The sequence below is a fragment of the Salvelinus fontinalis genome, chromosome 11, assembly GCF_029448725.1.
Source record: "Salvelinus fontinalis isolate EN_2023a chromosome 11, ASM2944872v1, whole genome shotgun sequence".
NCBI lineage: Eukaryota > Metazoa > Chordata > Actinopteri > Salmoniformes > Salmonidae > Salvelinus > Salvelinus fontinalis.
In genome coordinates, this window is record NC_074675.1 from 1,588,591 (window position 1) to 1,610,709 (window position 22,119).

General features: G+C 45.9%; 1 protein-coding gene across 4 annotated transcripts in view; it reads left to right on the forward strand.

Annotated features, from left to right (window-relative positions):
• LOC129864865 (TBC1 domain family member 15-like) overlaps positions 1-21,907 on the forward strand; it is an 87,778-nt gene extending 65,871 nt beyond the window's left edge. The window contains exons 15-21 of one of the 4 annotated variants that reach the window (XM_055937157.1): positions 1,648-1,764; positions 16,465-16,551; positions 17,237-18,430; positions 18,467-18,927; positions 19,199-19,234; positions 19,399-19,869; positions 19,906-21,907. In XM_055937157.1, the coding sequence (XP_055793132.1) occupies positions 1,648-1,764; positions 16,465-16,551; positions 17,237-17,461 (429 nt within the window). In that variant the 3' untranslated portion in view covers positions 17,462-18,430; positions 18,467-18,927; positions 19,199-19,234; positions 19,399-19,869; positions 19,906-21,907. The other 3 variants (XM_055937158.1, XM_055937159.1, XM_055937160.1) reach the window with 3 other exon arrangements.
• Positions 21,908-22,119: the final 212 nt, after the last annotated feature.

The window sequence follows — 22,119 nt, forward strand, 5'->3', positions numbered from 1 at the left end:
TCCTGCTGCTCCTCCTCCTCCTCCTCTCTCTGTCCCCTGACTCTCTGGTCCTGCTGCTCCTCCTCCTCTCTCTGTCCCCTGACTCTCTGGTCCTGCTGCTCCTCCTCCTCCTCCTCTCTCTGTCCCCTGACTCTCTGGTCCTGCTCTCCTCCTCCTCCTCCTCTCTCTGACCCCTGACTCTCTGGTCCTGCTCTCCTCCTCCTCTCTCTGTCCCCCGACTCTCTGGTCCTGCTCTCCTCCTCCTCCTCCTCTCTCTGTCCCCTGACTCTCTGGTCCTGCTCTCCTCGTCCTCCTCCTCCTCTCTCTGACCCCTGACTCTCTGGTCCTGCTCTCCTCGTCCTCCTCCTCCTCTCTCTGACCCCTGACTCTCTGGTCCTGCTCTCCTCCTCCTCCTCCTCCGTCTGTCCCCTGACTCTCTGGTCCTGCTCTCCTCCTCCTCCATCTGTCCCCTGACTCTCTGGTCCTGCTCTCCTCCTCCTCCATCTGTCCCCTGACTCTCTGGTCCTGCTCTCCTCCTCCTCTCTCTGTCCCCTGACTCTCTGGTCCTGCTCTCTTCTTCCTCCTCCTCTCTCTGTCCCTTGACTCTCTGGTCCTGCTCTCCTCCTCCTCCTCCTCTCTCTGTCCCCTGACTCTCTGGTCCTGCTCTCCTCCTCCTCCTCCTCTCTCTGTCCCCTGACTCTCTGGTCCTGCTCTCCTCCTCCTCCTCCTCCGTCTGTCCCCTGACTCTCTGGTCCTGCTCTCTTCCTCCTCCTCCTCTCTCTGTCCCCTGACTCTCTGGTCCTGCTGCTCCTCCTCCTCTCTCTGTCCCCTGACTCTCTGGTCCTGCTGCTCCTCCTCCTCTCTCTGTCCCCTGACTCTCTGGTCCTGCTCTCCTCCTCCTCCTCCTCCGTCTGTCCCCTGACTCTCTGGTCCTGCTGCTCCTCCTCCTCCTCCTCTCTCTGTCCCCTGACTCTCTGGTCCTGCTGCTCCTCCTCCTCCTCCTCTCTCTGTCCCCTGACTCTCTGGTCCTGCTGCTCCTCCTCCTCCTCCTCTCTCTGTCCCCTGACTCTCTGGTCCTGCTCTCCTCCTCCTCCGTCTGTCCCCTGACTCTCTGGTCCTGCTCTCCTTCTCCTTCTCCTCCTCCTCCTCTCTCTGTCCCCTGACTCTCTGGTCCTCCTCCTCCTCTCTCTGACCCCTGACTATCTGGTCCTGCTGCTCCTCCTCCTCCTCCTCTCTCTGTCCCCTGACTCTCTGGTCCTGCTCTCCTCCTCCTCCTCCTCTCTCTGACCCCTGACTCTCTGGTCCTGCTCTCCTCCTCCTCCTCCTCTCTCTGTCCCCTGACTCTCTGGTCCTGCTCTCCTCCTCCTCCTCCTCTCTCTGTCCCCTGACTCTCTGGTCCTGCTGCTCCTCAGTCTCTCCTCCTCCTCCCCCTCCTCCTCTTAACTCCCCGGAGATGAATCAGTAACCTGATTTAAAGGGCCCGTAGTTTAGTTTTCATTTCATCATCTCTCCATTCGTCCAGAGGCATTGCGAGGATACACAAGCCAATTAGCATTCATTTAATTATGTTTCACAGAATCACAACAATTAGTTTGATTTATCAGACATAATGATGCAGATACTGTAACACACACACACTGACTCTGATTGTCTCTGGGTTGGCTTCAGGTAATGTGGACTGGGCTGCCATGCCAGAACTTCCACCTGCTGGTGTGCTGTGCCATCCTGGACTCAGAGAAACACCAGATAATGGAGGAACAATACGGCTTCAATGAGATCCTCAAGGTGTGTGTTCTTACATGTTGTATGTGTGTTCACTTGTATCTGTCTCTGTGTGTGTGCAAGGCTGGTTGGCTCAACATTATACTAAATATGACCTGCCCTACCTCTTAAAATAAAAAGGGTCCTTTTAACTCCTATCAGAGGAGAGTGGGAGAGGAGAGTGGGAGAGGAGAGTGGGAGAGGAGAGTGGGAGAGGAGAGTGGGGGAGGAGAGTGGGAGAGGAGAGTGGGAGAGGAGAGTGGGAGAGGAGAGTGGGAGAGGAGAGTGGGAGAGGAGAGTGGGAGAGGAGAGTGGGAGAGGAGAGTGGGAGAGGAGAGTGGGAGAGGAGAGTGGGAGAGGAGAGTGGGAGAGGAGAGTGGGAGAGGAGAGTGGGAGAGGAGAGTGGGAGAGGAGAGTGGGAGAGGAGAGTGGGAGAGGAGAGTGGGAGAGGAGAGTGGGAGAGGAGAGTGGGAGAGGAGAGTGGGAGAGGAGAGTGGGAGAGGAGAGTGGGAGAGGAGAGTGGGAGAGGAGAGTGGGAGAGGAGAGTGGGAGAGGAGAGTGGGAGAGGAGAGTGGGAGAGGAGAGTGGGGGAGGAGAGTGGGGGAGGAGAGTGGGGGAGGAGAGTGGGGGAGGAGAGTGGGGGAGGAGAGTGGGGGAGGAGAGTGGGGGAGGAGAGTGGGGGAGGAGAGTGGGGGAGGAGAGTGGGGGAGGAGAGTGGGGGAGGAGAGTGGGGGAGGAAAGTGGGGACAGCACCACAGACACATTGATGTCTGGTCCCCTCTGTCTTTTAGTGGTGTTCAACCACTCTCTATTAAAAGCCTAAATGTAGGCTGGCAGAATTTGACTCCTCCTCCATCTAAATAATTGGCTGGCAGAATTTGACTCCTCCTCCATCTAAATAATTGGCTGGCAGAATTTGACTCCTCCTCCATCTAAATGTAGGCTGGCAGAATTGGACCCCTCCTCCATGTAAATGTAGGCTGGCAGAATTTGACTCCGCCTCCATCTAAATGTACTGATGACGGTCAATGAAAACCATAGAACTAGTTTTCTCCCCCGTTTTCTCAGTAGTGGAATGGGATTGTTTTAGTGCATGTTTAGTGTGTTTGTATGTTGAAAATGACTAATGGCAGGTCTGGTAATCTCTCTAGAAATGTAGTCTGATGTAATCTGGAGTTATCTTGACTGTGTCATATACATGATGGCCTGTAAGGATGCTAAGAACCATTTAAATCATTCAACATTTTACCTTGAGGTTACTTCCTGTTGTGATCACAGCTGTTCTTTCTGCAGTTGGTAGACAGCTAGTGATGGTAACCATGGAGACCTTGCAGGCTCTATCTATCTATACAGTAGCTACAACACCAGGTGGGAGGGAGGGGGCAGTAGATAGGGGGAGAAAGAGAGTGGGGAGAGCGAGGGGGGACTTTTAGGGAGTGAGGGAGAGAAAGTAGGAAGAGAGGGAACGAGTGGGGAGAGAGAGGAACATGGAGAGAGAGAATGGGCTTTACACTGTGTTTTATGATGACTGAAGGAAGCAGTTAATTATCACCTAGCAGGAGCATGTGTTCTTCTAACTAACAGGCTCTCACTGCCTAGTCGCATTACAACACACGTGTTATATCCACACAGAACACACTGTCTGTTTTGTGTTAAAGGAGTCAACTGAAAATGGTATTCAGTGTTGAAGTGTTTATCCATGTCATCACTTTAGCACAGAGGGACGGGCAACTTCCATGGGGTGGGGGCCACCAAAAACATCTGAACTCATCACGAGGAGCCGCAGTGGCTCGCTGGGCTGCATACCCACATCCATATCCACACATGCGGTCAGGGCTGGCTCTAGCATTTTGGAGGCCCTAAGCAACATTTTATTGGGGGCCCCAGCCACCTTGCAGGCAACTCTTTTTTAGCTGCTTGAAAGTGGAGAGAAAAAGTTTTACACAATTTTACACATTTTGCCATGGGATGGAAAGAAATGTTTGCAGTGAGAGAGTGACTAACAGCCCCAAATCGACCGCAAGTTTCTATTCTTAATACATTTACATTCTAAACTGTTTTTTGTCATTATTAATTCATTTGACCTTTTATTTAACTAGGCAAGTCAGTTAAGAACAAATTATTATTTTCAATGACGGCCTAGGAACAGTGGGTTAACTGCCTTGTTCAGGGGCAGAATGACAGATTTTTACCTTGTCAGCTCGGATTCGATCTTGCAACCTTTCGGTTACTAGTCCAACACTCTAACCACTAGGCTACCTGGCCTAACCACTAGGCTACCTGGCCTAACCACTAGGCTACCTGGCCTAACCACTAGGCTACCTGGCCTAACCACTAGGCTACCTGGCCTAACCACTAGGCTACCTGCTGCCCCATACAGTACCAGTCAAAAGTTTGGACACACCTACTCATTCAAGTGTTTTTCTTTATTTAAAAAATATATTTTCTACATTGTAGAATAATAGTGAAGACATCAAAACTTTTGAAATAACTTGTATAGAATCATGTCGTAACCAAAATGGTGGAGTGGAAATGATGCAGACAACGGCATTGATAGAAGCCACAATCTATCTGCAGTATTAAAGCTGATCTGCCCCCTAAAAATAAATAAAATAATAATACTTAGCAATCAAATATTTGTTTTGATGACATGGTCTAATTGAGTGACTATCGAAAGGAGCATCAATATCACTGTACACTTTCACCACCCTGTGAAGTTCATCTCTTATTTCATCTGTAGCCTAATAAAACTGCACGGTTTCCCGAGTCGTAGTTGGAGGATCAGCCATCACGTGACTCCACGTTTACGCAGATATGATGGTTATTACATCAATATTTACGCATAAAGGCGTTTCCGCCGCCATTTCTCACAATACATTTTACCGAACAAATTGTGTCTTATTTATATAATTGTACCGAAACTTCCTGTTTCCATCATAGATGTTGTGATTTATTTGTTTTATTCAGTATGACTTTACTTGCATTAAATCTGTGGATGGAAACGTGGTTACTGACTGACATGAGAGAAACTGCTGATGTACAACCAAATGTATGAATGGCACCTTGTGTACCTCTCAACAGTGAGTCCCCCCCCAATAATACCTCTCAACAGTGAGTCCCCCCCAATAATACCTCTCAAAAGTGAGTCCCCCCCCAATAATACCTCTCAACAGTGAGTTCCCACCCCCCCAATAATACCTCTCAACAGTGAGTTCCCACCCCCCAATAATACCTCTCAACAGTGAGCCCCCCCCCCCCCCATAATACCTCTCAACAGTGAGTCCGTCCCGTCCCGTCCCAATAATACCTCTCAACAGTGAGTCACCCCCCCCCAATAATACCTCTCAACAGTGAGTCACCCCCCCCCCCAATAATACCTCTCAACAGTGAACCCCCCCCAATAATAACTCAACAGTGAGCCCCCCCCAATAATAACTCAACAGTGAGTCCCCCCCCCAATAATACCTCTCAACAGTGAGTTCCCCCCCCCCAATAATACCTCTCAACAGTGAGTTCCCCCCCCCCCAATAATACCTCTCAACAGTGAGTCCCCCCCAATAATACCTCTCAACAGTGAGTCCCCCCCAATAATACCTCTCAACAGTGAGTCCCCCCCCAAAATACCTCAAAGTGAGACCCCCCCCCCAATAATACCTCTCAACAGTGAGTGTCCCCCCCCCCCCAATAATACCTCTCAACAGTGAGTCACCCCCCCCCCCAATAATACCTCTCAACAGTGAGTCCCCCCCAATAATACCTCTCAACAGTGAGTCCCCCCCAAAAAAATACCTCTCAACAGTGAGTCCCCCCCCCCCCCCAAAAAATACCTCTCAACAGTGAGTCCCCCCCCTCAAAAAATACCTCTCAACAGTGAGTTCCCACCCCCCAAAATACCTCTCAACAGTGAGTTCCCACCCCCCAAAATACCTCTCAACAGTGAGTTCCCACCCCCCCCCAATAATACCTCTCAACAGTGAGTTCCCACCCCCCCCCCAATAATACCTCTCAACAGTGAGTCCCCCCCAATAATACCTCTCAACAGTGAGTCCCCCCCCCCCCAAAAAAATACCTCAACAGTGAGTCCCCCCCCCCAAAAATACCTCTCAACAGTGAGTCCCCCCCCCCCAAAAAAAATACCTCTCAACAGTGAGTCCCCCCCTCAAAAAATACCTCTCAACAGTGAGTTCCCACCCCCCAAAATACCTCTCAACAGTGAGTTCCCCCCCCCCCCCCCCCCAATAATACCTCTCAACAGTGAGTCCCCCCCCCCCCCCCCAATAATACCTCTCAACAGTGAGTTCCCACCCCCCCCCAATAATACCTCTCAACAGTGAGTCCCCCCCCCCCCCAATAATACCTCTCAACAGTGAGTCCCCCCCAATAATACCTCTCAACAGTGAGTCCCCCCCCCCCCCCCCAAAAATACCTCTCAACAGTGAGTCCCCCCCCCCCAAAAATACCTCTCAACAGTGAGTCCCCCCCCCCCCAAAAAAAAATACCTCTCAACAGTGAGTTCCCACCCCCCAAAATACCTCTCAACAGTGAGTTCCCACCCCCCCCCCCCAATAATACCTCTCAACAGTGAGTCCCCCCCAATAATACCTCTCAACAGTGAGTCCCCCCCAATAATACCTCTCAACAGTGAGTCTCCCCCAATAATACCTCTCAACAGTGAGTCCCCCCCCCCCAAAAGAATACCTCTCAACAGTGAGTTCCCCCACCCTCCAAAATACCTCTCAACAGTGAGTTCCCCCACCCTCCAAAATACCTCTCAACAGTGAGTTCCCACCCTCCAAAATACCTCTCAACAGCGAGTCCCCCCCCCCCCCCAAAATACCTCTCAACAGTGAGTCACCCCCCCCAATAATACCTCTCAACAGTGAGTCACCCCCCCAATAATACCTCTCAACAGTGAGTCACCCCCCCAATAATACCTCTCAACAGTGAGTCCCCCCCCCAATAATACCTCAACAGTGAGTTTCCCCCTCCCCCAAAATACCTCTCAACAGTGAGTTTCCCCCTCCCCCAAAATACCTCTCAACAGTGACTTCCCACCCCCCCCCAAAAAAATACCTCTCAACAGTGACTTCCCACCCCCCCCAAAAAAATACCTCAACAGTGAGTTCCCACCCCCCCCCAAAAAAATACCTCTCAACAGTGAGTTCCACCCCCCAAAATACCTCTCAACAGTGAGTCCCCCCCCCCCCCCAATAATACCTATCAACAGTGAGTCCCCCCTCAATAATACCTCTCAACAGTGAGTCCCCCCCCCCCCCCAATAATACCTCTCAACAGTGAGTCCCCCCCCCCAATAATACCTCTCAACAGTGAGTTCCCCCCCCCAAAAGAATACCTCTCAACAGTGAGTTCCCACCCTCCAAAATACCTCTCAACAGTGAGTTCCCACCCTCCAAAATACCTCTCAACAGCGAGTTCCCCCCCCAAAATACCTCTCAACAGCGAGTTCCCCCCCCCAAAATACCTCTCAACAGTGAGTTTCCCCCCCCCAAAATACCTCTCAACAGTGAGTTCCCCCCCCCAAAATACCTCTCAACAGCGAGTTCCCCCCCACCCCAAAATACCTCTCAACAGCGAGTTCCCCCCCCCCCCAAAATACCTCTCAACAGCGAGTTCCCCCCCCCCAAATACCTCTCAACAGCGAGTCCCCCCCCCCAAAATACCTCTCAACAGTGAGTTCCCCCCCCCCAAAATACCTCTCAACAGTGAGTTCCCCCCCCCAAAATACCTCTCAACAGTGAGTTTCCCCCCCCAAAATACCTCTCAACAGTGAGTTTCCCCCCCCAAAATACCTCTCAACAGTGAGTTCCCACCCCCCCCAAAAAACACCTCTCAACAGTGAGTTCCCACCCCCCCCCAAAAAACACCTCTCAACAGTGAGTTCCCACCCCAAAAAACACCTCTCAACAGTGAGTTCCCACCCTCCAAAATACCTCTCAACAGTGAGTTTCCCCCCCCCAAAAAAATACCTCTCAACAGTGAGTCCCCCCCCCCCCCCCCCCCCCCCCCAAAAAAAACTCTCAACAGTGAGTTCCCACCCCCCCAAAAAATATATACACTACCGTTCAGAAGTTTGGGGTCACTTAGAAATGTCCTTGTTTTCGAAAGAAAAGCATATTTTTTTTTTGTCCATTTTAATATAACATCAAATTGATCAGAGATACAGTGTAGACATTGTTAATGTTGTAAATGACTATTGTAGCAGATTTGAGTTTTTTTTAGGGAATATCTACGTAGCTGTTAGGTTCTAATTCTCAGAGTTAACTCAACGGTCACTATGAAAGCTTTAAACCAAGTTTATTCTTACCAGAGGGTCAATACAGCTGCATTAGACAAAGCCATGGTTTCACCCGTGGTAGTATACATTCCCCACTATGGATGGAGTCTCCTCGTTATCGCCAAACATTGCATCATTGCCTGGCAGGGAGCTGAGTGATCTGGGCCTTAAACGGTTCCTCTTATCTGTACTGCCACGTGATCGTTTCCCCTGCACTCAGCTCCTTCCAAGCATTCATTCAAGCTCAGAAACCTATCAGTACCCCCTTTTTTGAACATCTGATATCATACACTTAGAAATTACTTTATAAATGGAAAAACAATGATAATAAAACACAAACAAAAAATGAACGTAATTCTCATTCACAGTGAGGTTTATAAACTCAGAGACTCGTGGCCTCTGTTCTATGATCACACCAAACACTCTCTTCCATTTATTACACAACACTGATAATAACTTGTCCACTGGAGCTGGTGACTTCTGTTTCAACTTTCTCCTTCTGGTTCCTAAGAGAGTTATAGCACAAGACTTGCAAAGTAAATATAAACACCACAACAGCATTAACAACGTGTTAAGTTATGCACAATTATATATATATGCATGACAACATGACATTTCCCACTCTCTCTTCGCATGACTTTGTCTTCAGGACACTTTTCTGCTGGATTCTGCAGAAATGAAAGCCCTAAAAAGCCTCCTCATGCTTTCGCCCAGTCTTCACCGTCAGACCACAGGTTCCGAGAGGTGTTCCCAAGCCTTGTCATCCTCACTTTGCTCCCCATCTCTTTCTTTGCCACCTGATAGGCAGGTCACCTGATAGGCAGGTCACCTGATAGGCAGGTCACCTGATAGGCAGGTGTGTATCCCTAATCAACGCTACATCCTCTTGAGGTAACTCAGGACTGGATATACTTTCACATTAATGCCTCCAACATGTTGTTTAGAGTACAGTTACCCCACCATCTTAACTTTCATCTGATCCATTAACCAATAAAGCAGCTAACCCAACCCAACTATGGTGTTTAAAGTAGCTCCCAGACCCAACCCATCTGCGTGTCTACAGTGGAATCTAGTCTTTCTCTCTCATTAGCTCCACTTCCTCTGTCATGGCGTTTTCAAGCTCACACGTTATGCAACTGGACCTCACTTCACGGGAGAACTGTAAACCCATTGAGGAGAGACATGACAATCTTTACCACTGCAGCTGCTGTAAGGAGTACTGTGTGGACCAGACCAACGCTGTCCCAACACCCCCTCCCCCTGCTACAGAGACATGACCATCTTTACCGCTGCAGCTGCTGTAAGGAGTACTGTGTGGACCAGACCAACGCTGTCCCAACATCCCCTCCCCCTGCTACAGAGACATGACCATCTTTACCGCTGCAGCTGCTGTAAGGAGTACTGTGTGGACCAGACCAACGCTGTCCCAACATCCCCTCCCCCTGCTACAGAGACATGACCATCTTTACCGCTGCAGCTGCTGTAAGGAGTACTGTGTGGACCAGACCAACGCTGTCCCAACACCCCCTCCCCCTGCTACAGAGACATGACCATCTTTACCACTGCAGCTGCTGTAAGGAGTACTGTGGACCAGACCAACGCTGTCCCAACTGGTCCCGCCTGGTGTATCTTGATGTACACTCAATCTCCAGAATCCAGCACGTGCCCTCGGTTATCTCCTGCTCCTCATGTGCCTCTTTCACCTGGGAAATATACACACTGCAACGCACCGGTCATTTCCTGATAACATAGACTCTCCCATTGTGGTCAGATCACTAGTCTGTGAGGTGAATAACAGCCCCCAGTACTCCCATCGGTCCCCCAGTTACCAGCTACCAAGCCATGTGGCATGAGTCCTCATAAACTGATATTCCAGCAATGATACTAAAGTAACCCCTGCTACTACTAACATGGCCCCTGGTCTATAACCTCCTTCACTTACTGCTACTACTAACATGACCCCTGACCTTAACCTCCTTCACTTACTGCTACTACTAACATGACCCCTGGTCTATAACCTCCTTCACTTACTGCTACTACTAACATGACCCCTGGTCTATAACCTCCTTCACTTACTGCTACTACTAACATGACCCCTGGTCTATAACCTCCTTCACTTACTGCTACTACTAACATGACCCCTGGTCTATAACCTCCTTCAATTACTGTCACTACTAACATGACCTCTGACCTTAACCTCCTTCAATTACTGTTACGACTAACATGACCTCTGGTCTATAACCTCCTTCAATTACTGTCCTGAGAGAAACTACTGTTACGACTAACATGACCCCTGACTATAACCTCCTTCAATTACTGTTACTACTAACATGACCCCTGACCTTAACCTCCTTCAATTACTGTTACTACTAACATGACCCCTGACCTTAACCTCCTTCAATTACTGTTACTACTAACATGACCCCTGACCTTAACCTCCTTCAATTACTGTTACTACTAACATGACCTCTGACCTTAACCTCCTTCAATTACTGTTACTACTAACATGACCCCTGACCTTAACCTCCTTCAATTACTGTTACTACTAACATGACCCCTGACGTTAACCTCCTTCAATTACTGTTACTACTAACATGACCTCTGACCTTAACCTCCTTCAATTACTGTTACTACTAACATGACCTCTGACGTTAACCTCCTTCAATTACTGTCTCTACAGCGACTGTCCTGACAATAACTACTGCATGTAATCTGTCAAGTGGTCGCCGGCTGTTAGAAATGAGGACGGAGAGTAATGACGTTGGACCTAACAACCTCACAGGTTTCTGGAAAGTTTACCATAGTGTCTGAAATGCCAACACGATCTCTGCTACTGTCAACATGTCCTGGGTCTGTGCAATAGTCCCTATATTGGGCACAGTTAGCTGTCCTCCCTCTCCTACGAGCCGTCTCCTGTAACAACATACACAGCCTCTGTGGATGATACCATTCTATCACCCCCATCACATTCCATCTCACTTAACAGTCTGATGTAAACATTCAGTCTCAAACACAGGCCTCATGTACCTCACCTCCTGCTACAGATACATTTACACATATATCAATCAATCAAGTTTATTTTATATAGCCCTTCGTACATCAGCTAATATCTCGAAGTGCTGTACAGAGACCCAGCCTAAAACCCCAAACAGCTAGAATGCAGGTGAAGAAGCATGTGCAGGTGAAGAAGCAATATATAATTCCATCTAACCCGTAATACAATAGTCACTACTCCTAATGCACTAGTCACTACTCCCAATGCACTAGTCACTACTCCTAGTGCACTAGTCACTACTCCCAATGCACTAGTCACTACTCCTAGTGCACTAGTCACTACTCCTAGTGCACTAGTCACTACTCCCAATGCACTAGTCACTACTCCCAATGCACTAGTCACTACTCCTAATGCACTAGTCACTACTCCTAATGCACTAGTCACTACTCCTAGTGCACTAGTCACTACTCCTAATGCACTAGTCACTACTCCTAATGCACTAGTCACTACTCCTAATGCACTAGTCACTACTCCCAATGCACTAGTCACTACTCCTAATGCACTAGTCACTACTCCTAATGCACTAGTCACTACTCCTAATGTACTAGTCACTACTCCCAATGCACTAGTCACTACTCCCAATGCACTAGTCACTACTCCTAATGCACTAGTCACTACTCCCAATGCACTAGTCACTACTCATAGTGCACTAGTCACTACTCCTAATGCACTAGTCACTACTCCTAATGCACTAGTCACTACTCCTAATGCACTAGTCACTACTCCTAATGCACTAGTCACTACTCATAGTGCACTAGTCACTACTCATAGTGCACTAGTCACTACTCCTAATGCACTAGTCACTACTCCCAATGCACTAGTCACTACTCCCAATGCACTAGTCACTACTCCTAGTGCACTAGTCACTACTCCCAATGCACTAGTCACTACTCCTAGTGCACTAGTCACTACTCCCAATGCACTAGTCACTACTCCTAATGCACTAGTCACTACTCCTAGTGCACTAGTCACTACTCCCAGTGCACTAGTCACTACTCCCAGTGCACTAGTCACTACTCCCAATGCACTAGTCACTACTCCCAATGCACTAGTCACTACTCATCAATCAATCAAGTTTATTTTATATAGCCCTTCGTACATCAGCTAATATCTCGAAGTGCTGTACAGAGACCCAGCCTAAAACCCCAAACAGCTAGAATGCAGGTGAAGAAGCATGTGCAGGTGAAGAAGCAATATATCATTCCATCTAACCCGTAATACAATAGTCACTACTCCTAGTGCACTAGTCACTACTCCTAATGCACTAGTCACTACTCCTAATGCACTAGTCACTACTCCTAATGCACTAGTCACTACTCCCAATGCACTAGTCACTACTCCTAATGCACTAGTCACTACTCCTAATGCACTAGTCACTACTCCTAATGCACTAGTCACTACTCCTAATGTACTAGTCACTACTCCCAATGCACTAGTCACTACTCCCAATGCACTAGTCACTACTCCCAATGTACTAGTCACTACTCCTAGTGCACTAGTCACTACTCCTAATGCACCAGTCACTACTCATAGTGCACTAGTCACTACTCATAGTGCACTAGTCACTACTCATAGTGCACTAGTCACTACTCCTAATGCACTAGTCACTACTCATAGTGCACTAGTCACTACTCATAGTGCACTAGTCACTACTCATAGTGCACTAGTCACTACTCATAGTGCACTAGTCACTACTCCTAATGCACTAGTCACTACTCCCAATGCACCAGTCACTACGCCCAATGCACTAGTCACTACTCCCAATGCACTAGTCACTACTCCTAGTGCACTAGTCACTACTCCCAATGCACTAGTCACTACTCCCAATGCACTAGTCACTACTCCTAATGCACTAGTCACTACTCCTAGTGCACTAGTCACTACTCCCAGTGCACTAGTCACTACTCCCAGTGCACTAGTCACTACTCCCAGTGCACTAGTCACTACTCCCAATGCACTAGTCACTACTCATAGTGCACTAGGCACTACTCCTAGTGCACTAGTCACTACTCCTAGTGCACTTCTACAGTTATAAACCTACTAAAACATTCCTAAATCAATTAGTCAATATACATCAGTTCCTCCTCTGGAACAATGATCAGTCTTTTGTTCCACGACACCTAAAAACATATTTACTTGAACAGGGAAGAGAGAAAGAGTCTGTTTAATAATTCACCCCACCCTTGATGCTACTAGGACTGGGGACAGAACCGTCCATCCGTTACGCTCTATGGCCATGTGATACTGGTCTCCATACCGTCTCCTTCATTTTCATCCTTGGCTGTTATCGCAAGACACAAGACTATGAACCTTGTATGCAATTAATTATACCGTATCATCCAGCAATCTCTATGTATTGATGCGATTTAACATGAATATTCTGATGACATGGTTAAGAAACCCACGCTGTCATCCAGTGAGTTCTCCAATACCTCCCTTTCGGAGGACACTTAAAGATAAGGTTTCTAGATCCTCCCAGGGCCTAAAACATTTTAGCAGTGTCCCCCACGCCTCCAGTTTGAGAACAACTCTCTCTCGCTGTAGCCGAATCCTAACTAATACATTTTAGCAGTGTCCCCCACTCCTCCAGTTTGAGAACAACTCTCTCTCGCTGTAGCCGAATCCTAACTAAAACATTTTTATATATGAACCAACCCAAATGTAGAATGACAGTCCTTAGTGCTTTACTTCGAGTCTTCTCAACACGGTTAATATGTACATTTATAAATGGGAACTTGTATTGCCGGTAATAACTCTTCTCATTACAGCTCCCCTTTGACCCTGTTTTCCTGTCGCGAGTGGCCCGGTAATGAGAGATCGCTATCTCAATGCGTACTTAGTCCAAATTGTTTGCAGTGTGTAGACCTCCCTTCTCCCGGCACTAGCGTGTCTTCAGATAGCGTTGCAGTTCATCTTCCCTACGGCACATGTAACTCATGTAACTCTTGCCTGTCACATTTGATGACCCTTGATAATGTCCCGATTTTCAATGTAAAGTAATGTTTTTCCCACTAATATAAGTCTCTCACCTGAGCCACTATCACCATTCTGTCTGGTCAATTTCTCCCATCAGCACGTTAGCATGAGAAAAATTTATGTTCTCCATGCTCACTCCACATGCGCGGTCTCAGCGTCCCTGCCAACCGTACCCAGGTTTGGCTCGGACACGGATAAGTGTTAAAGGTCACTGTCACATTGAACGCCTTTGTGGCTGTTTCTTCAGCCGGTTTGGGAGGGTTTTGAGGTTCACACACACTGTTTGTGGCCAAATGATTCCTACATGCATTAAGACACCATCTGACGTCACCTTCCATGATAACCTAAAGAGAGGACAGATCAGATCAACAGTTTAGTTCAACACATATCACAATCCATTTCATGAAATCAGCAATACACATATCACAATCCATTTCATGAAATCAGCAATACACATATCACAATCCATTTCATGAAATCAGCAATACACATATCACAGTCCATTTCATGAAATCAGCCATACACACATCACAGTCCATTTCATGAAATCAGCAATACACACATCACAGTCCATTTCATGAAATCAGCCATACACACATCACAATCCATTTGGGGTAACTGTCAACCCTCATTAACTTATCTTTTTCTTTCTATATGCAGACTGAACATAATACATTTGTATATTTACCCAAAGAGCAGGACCCCAGGACACTGGTAGTTTCCACATGGAACACATGATTCACATTGTGATTCAAAAACAAACACTGCAATAAAAACATTTGAATACCCAATCATCTTAGCATTACAATTCTTGATAATTTTTTATTTATTTAACCTTTATTTAACTAGGCAAGTCATAACTCCAACAGGAAATAATGGTATCTCATTAAGCAATGGTAAAATAGAATAGAGACTGGTGTTTCTCATTCATTTTGTAATTAAATCCCACATGTCCCCTTCATTGATCAAACACCGCTATGTAAAATGTTCCTGTCCCGCGGCTCTCAAGAGGATTTGTTATTGCTCTTTTGAAAAAGATGGAAACGCTTGTATAGCGTCCATTCCTACTTTACACTCATTCTTCCCATGTCCGATAGCTCCCTGTTTTAGAAGTGGGACTATGCCTACGCTTCGATTTTTTTTATTTCGCTACCCAAAACACTAGTCTCAACGTCAACATTGAGTTCCTCTGTCCAGTGTCTGTGTTCTTTTGCACATCTTAATCTTTTATTTTTATTGGTCAGCCTGAGATCACTTTTTCTTTGCAACTCTGCCTAGAAGGCCAGCATCCCGGAGTCGCCTCTTGACTCCATCTCGGAGTCGCCAAAATGTCAATTTATTTGGCGCGTTTCATCCAGAAAAACACAGCTTCCAACTTGCGCAACGTCACTACAAAATATATCAAAAGTTACATGTAAACTTTACCAAAACATTTCAAACTACTTTTGTAATACAACGTTAGGTATTTTGAAATGTTAATAATCGATCAATTTGAAGACGGGATGATCTGTGTTCAATACAAAAAGAAAACAAACTGACGCAACTTTTTTGGTAATGTGCCTCTCTCAAACAATTTACTTCAAGTGACCCTCATTTACGATTGCCGTACTTCTTCATTACACAAAGGAATAACCTCAACCAATTTCCAAAGACTGGTGACATCCAGTGGAAGCGGTAGGAACTGCAAAGAAGTCCCTTAGAAATCTGGTGTCCTAATGAAATCTCATTGAAAGACAGTGACTTTAAAAAAAAAAGAGAAAAAAAATCTGAATGGTTTGTCCTCGGGGTTTTGCCTGCTACATAAGTTCTGTTATACTTACAGACATGATTCAAACAGTTTTAGAAACTTCAGAGTGTTTTCTATCAAAATCTACTAATAATATGCATATCTTATATTCTGGGGATGAGTAGCAGGCAGTTGAATTTTGGCATGCTATTCATCCAAAAGTGAAAATGCTGCCCCCTACCCCGAAGAAGTTAAAGAATGCCAGTTTTATTGCTTTTTTTTATCAGTTCAACAGTTTTTAGCTGCGCTAACATAATTGCAAAAGGGTTTTCTAATGATCAATTAGCCCTTTTAAAATGATAAACTTGGATTAGTTCAAACAACGTGCCTTTGGAACACAGGAGTGATGGTTGCTGATAACGGGCCTATTTAGATATTCCGTTAAAAATCAGCCGTTTCCAGCAACAATAGTCACTTACAACATTAACAGTGTCTACACTGTATTTCTGATCAATTTGATGTTATTTTAAATGGACAAAAAAACAAGGAGGTTTTCAAGTGACCCCAAAGTTTTGAACGGTAGTGTATGTTGTACTGATCTGCCCGCTGGCCGTCAGTTACCCATCTCTGCTTTAGCAAGTCACTAATCAAAGAATGTCCTCTTCTTTCCAGCTCATAAATGAACTGTCGATGAACCTGGACATCGGGGCCATCCTCAACAAAGCTGAAGCTATATGCCTGCAGCTGCAGAGCTGTAAGGTATGTCTCCATAGAAAGGACATCTATCTTCAGAACGTTTGTGCTTCCAGTATATTCTGAAATACATGCATGGGTTTTGAGAAGCTCACTCATCCGGCTCGAAGGACCATAGTACATAATGGAGGGTTTGCCGAGTGTGGAGAGGGAAAGGAAGTGGGATACAATTTGGTTTGTGCAGTTTCCAGTAGAAGGGTGTGAAGGGGGTTTTAACTTTTTTGTTTATTCCGACAATATCTTTATAGAATTTAACCCAACGGTGGTAGAAACACACAGGGGGTATGAATGAATGCAGTTGAATCTAACCCACATTCAAAAAACCTATCTGTGACATATATGTTTTTGATATTTATTTGTATTTATTTTATGAAAATAAGAAAACTATAGTTTTCCCCAACTTGGTGGTATAACTATATACCACGGGTGTGTGAATAAATCCAGTTGAAACTAAACCTCATTAAACGGTCTGACACACATTTTTAATAGTTTCTTCTGATGATATCCTTGTAGGATGTGTCCAACTCCATGGCAGAACAGTAGATACCTTCAGAATGTCTGTGCCTGTATTCTGAAACCCTTACTGAACTCAGATTCGATTGTACCTATATTCATAGCTAACACTTCAACACCTTGTTATTGACCTATGGTTCTAACCAGATCTTTAATCTGATGTTTATTATCTGTGTAGGATTTGCCCAACTCAGTGGTTGAGATCCTTGGATTCAACAGCACAGACACTGAGTCATCATCCCAGTCAGAGGACACTGAGCGAACGGACAGACCAGACTCTCCCGAACCTTCTACACCGTCAGACGACCAGCAGGACTTAGTCTCTGACTACAGCTCCAGCGGCAACAACATACACTTACGGGACGCAGCGCGTGACGTTTACAAATTAGCCTACCTATCGTAGCCAGCCTGGCTAACAGTAGTCTCTCGTCCAGTGAGAGAGTTGGCTCTGGTGGCTGAGATGGGGCTCACAGCCTAGTGAAAAAGGTGGATTGCCTCTCTTCCACCTCACAGACAGAGGAGAGATAGGAAACGGCTTCTCGGGGTAGTATCTTTATAATAGAGCCCAAGAGGTATTCATTTAAAGGAAGTTTTGCAAATCAAATCATTTTTGTAATGATTCTCTGTCTGTTAATCATCTAATTTTTCTTGTTCGAGGTTGGTCTTTGAGTTTAGGATATTACTCCTTATTTCTCCGGACTCCAAGGTATTTAGTGTTCAGCAGATTGCTCCTTAATGCCCCTGACTCCAAGGTATTTAGTGTTCAGCAGATTGACCCTGACTCCAAGGTATTTAGTGTTCAGCAGATTGCTCCTTATTGCCCCGGACTCCAAGGTATTTAGTGTTCAGCAGATTGCCCCTGACTCCAAGCTATTTAGTGTTCAGCAGATTGCCCCTGACTCCAAGCTATTTAGTGTTCAGCAGATTGCCCCTGACTCCAAGCTATTTAGTGTTCAGCAGATTGCTCCTGATTGCCCCTGACTCCAAGGTATTTAGTGTTCAGCAGATTGTTCCTTAATGCCCCGAACTCCAAGGTATTTAGTGTTCAGCAGATTGTTCCTTAATGCCCCGAACTCCAAGGTATTTAGTGTTCAGCAGATTGCTCCTTAATGCCCCTGACTCCAAGGTATTTAGTGTTCAGCAGATTGCACCTTAATGCCCCTGACTCCAAGGTATTTAGTGTTCAGCAGATTGCCCCTGACTCCAAGGTATTTAGTGTTCAGCAGATTGTTCCGTATTGCCCCTGACTCCAATGTATTTAGTGTTCAGCAGATTGCCCCTGACTCCAAGCTATTTAGTGTTCAGCAGATTGCCCCTGACTCCAAGGTATTTAGTGTTCAGCAGATTGCTCCTTATTGCCCCTGACTCCAAGGTATTTAGTGTTCAGCAGATTGCCCCTGGCTCCAAGGTATTTAGTGTTCAGCAGATTGTTCCTTATTGCCCCTGACTCAAGGTATTTAATATTCAGCAGATTGCCCCTGACTCCAAGGTATTTAGTGTTCAGCAGATTGCCCCTGACTCCAAGGTATTTAGTGTTCAGCAGATTGCCCCTGACTCCAAGGTATTTAGTGTTCAGCAGATTGCCCCTGACTCCAAGGTATTTAGTGTTCAGCAGATTGCCCCTGACTCCAAGGTATTTAGTGTTCAGCAGATTGCCCCTGACTCCAAGGTATTTAGTGTTCAGCAGATTGCCCCTGACTCCAAGGTATTTAGTGTTCAGCAGATTGCCCCTGACTCCAAGGTATTTAGTGTTCAGCAGATTGTTCCGTATTGCCCCTGACTCCAAGGTATTTAGTGTTCAGCAGATTGCCCCTGACTCCAAGGTATTTAGTGTTCAGCAGATTGCTCCTTATTGCCCCTGACTCCAAGGTATTTAGTGTTCAGCAGATTGTTCCTTATTGCCCCTGACTCAAGGTATTTAATATTCAGCAGATTGCCCCTGACTCCAAGGTATTTAGTGTTCAGCAGATTGCCCCTGACTCCAAGGTATTTAGTGTTCAGCAGATTGTTCCTTATTGCCCCTGACTCCAAGGTATTTAGTGTTCAGCAGATTTCCCCTGACTCCAAGCTATTTAGTGTTCAGCAGATTGCCCCTGACTCCAAGCTATTTAGTGTTCAGCAGATTGCCCCTGAGTCCAAGGTATTTAGTGTTCAGCAGATTGTCCCTGACTCCAAGGTATTTAGTGTTCAGCAGATTGTTCAGTATTGCCCCTGACTCCAATGTATTTAGTGTTCAGCAGATTGCCCCTGACTCCAAGCTATTTAGTGTTCAGCAGATTGCCCCTGACTCCAAGGTATTTAGTGTTCAGCAGATTGCTCCTTAATGCCCCTGACTCCAAGGTATTTAGTGTTCAGCAGATTGCTCCTTATTGCCCCTGACTCCAAGGTATTTAGTGTTCAGCAGATTGTTCCTTATTGCCCCTGACTCAAGGTATTTAATATTCAGCAGATTGCCCCTGACTCCAAGGTATTTAGTGTTCAGCAGATTGCCCCTGACTCCAAGGTATTTAGTGTTCAGCAGATTGCCCCTGACTCCAAGGTATTTAGTGTTCAGCAGATTGTTCCTTATTGCCCCTGACTCCAAGGTATTTAGTGTTCAGCAGATTGCCCCTGACTCCAAGGTATTTAGTGTTCAGCAGATTGCCCCTGACTCCAAGGTATTTAGTGTTCAGCAGATTGCCCCTGACTCCAAGGTATTTAGTGTTCAGCAGATTGCCCCTGACTCCAAGGTATTTAGTGTTCAGCAGATTGCCCCTGACTCCAAGGTATTTAGTGTTCAGCAGATTGTTCCGTATTGCCCCTGACTCCAATGTATTTAGTGTTCAGCAGATTGCCCCTGACTCCAAGGTATTTAGTGTTCAGCAGATTGTTCCTTATTGCCCCTGACTCCAAGTTATTTAGTGTTCAGCAGATTGCCCCTGACTCCAAGGTATTTAGTGTTCAGCAGATTGCTCCTTATTGCCCCTGACTCCAAGGTATTTAGTGTTCAGCAGATTGTTCCTTATTGCCCCTGACTCCAAGGTATTTAGTGTTCAGCAGATTGCCCCTGACTCCAAGGTATTTAGTGTTCAGCACATTGCTCCTTATTGCCCCTGACTCCAAGGTATTTAGTGTTCAGCAGATTGTTCCTTAATGCCCCTGACTCCAAGGTATTTAGTGTTCAGCAGATTGCCCCTGACTCCAAGGTATTTAGTGTTCAGCAGATTGCCCCTGACTCCAAGGTATTTAGTGTTCAGCAGATTGCCCCTGACTCCAAGGTATTTAGTGTTCAGCAGATTGCCCCTGACTCCAAGGTATTTAGTGTTCAGCAGATTGTTCCTTAATGCCCCTGACTCCAAGGTATTTAGTGTTCGGCAGATTGCCCCTGACTCCAAGGTATTTAGTGTTCAGCAGATTGCTCCTTATTGCCTTGTTAATCTTGACTTGTTAATCGCTCCTGACTCGTGTGAATAGTCAAATGTAATGCTGAAGTAGTTGACATTTAAATAGAGGTGGAAGGGCTGAGGAATGGATAAGGTTTTATATAAACAGGGCTTATTATATTTCACTGTAGTATTCAGCTAATAGGAGCCCTGCAGTAGGTGTAACTCAATTATAACTATTTCACAAAGATGTGGTTGTATTATCTCAAGGCCACTGTCCTCTACCAACTGAAAAGGATTCTCTGCCCTGCAGCCCATTGACATGGATTATACACAGTGTGCAAAACATTAAGAACACCTGATCTTTACATAACGTAGACTGACCAGGTGAATCCAGGTGAAAGCTATGATCCCTTATTGATGTCACTTGTTAAATCCTCTTCAATCAGTGTAGATGAAGGAGAGGAGACAGGGTTAAAGAAGGAGTTTTAAGCCTTTAGACATGGATTGTGTGCCATTCAGAGGGCAAAGACAAAATATTTAAGTGCCTTTGAACTGGGTATGGTAAGTAGGCGCTAGGCACACCGGTTTAAGTGTGTGAAGAACTGCAACGCTGCTGGGTTTTTCAACCGTTTCCTGTGTGTATCAAGAATGGTCCACCATCCAAAGGACATTCAGCCAACTTGACACAACTGTGGGAAACATTGGAGTCAACATGGGCCAGCATCCCTGCGGAACGCTTTCAACACCTTGTAGAGTCCATGTCTCGACGAATTGAGGCTGTTCTGAGGGCAAAAGGGGAGGGATGCAACTCAACAGTACGAAGGTGTTCTTAATGTTTTGTCCACTCAGTGTTTTTCAATGCAGCTGCCTTACTGACATCTGATTTGGTAAGACTGAAAGAGACATGATTTATGTTGAAAAATGTACTTTGTTTCTGAATCCATATTGTTAATCATACTAGAATGTGTGGGTTGGCATGGTGATAATATATGTACACATATATTTTATATATATATATATATATATGTATGTTCCTCTGGACTGGAGGTTCCCAGAAGTTGCTTCGTCAAACACCCAACCTTACAGCAACGTTTTTACAATGATGTAGAGTGTATGCTAAGCCAACCATGAGGCCTTTGTCAACATATACAGACAGACTTACTTCTATGTACTCATTTATATCATCTGTTTGCTTATTCGCCTCCCAAAACGTAGTGAATATGGTTCTTGATGTGTTTAACATTGACACGTCTTCTGAGAGGAAGATTGTAAAGGAGTTGATGTAGTCATTGATTATGTTGCTTGGTTGAAGCTCTTAGCCTTCAAGTGATTTATCAGAAACAGTAATGCTGGAAGACTGTTCGCACCTGAAGCTTTCTGTGTACAGATTTGTATATTTCAGCAGTTTGTACTGTGTATATATATTTGATACCGTCTTTGACAACCAATTATGTTTTGAAATCTTTTAAAGAACCTGAATTTCATGACTCGTCTTTGTATTGCTTACTGTGATAGGAGTATCAGTATCCATCTCCTCTCTGTTCAGGAGTCTCTCCCAGTCCTGACGGCCGTCTATGGGAGGAGCTCAATGGCATTTCCTTGATTTCTAGCATCCTCGCTTCCTTCTCAACACGCATTGGATGAAATGGTCAGATGGGGAGGGAACTCTTACCTTCTCATCCAATGGGTTTTAAGA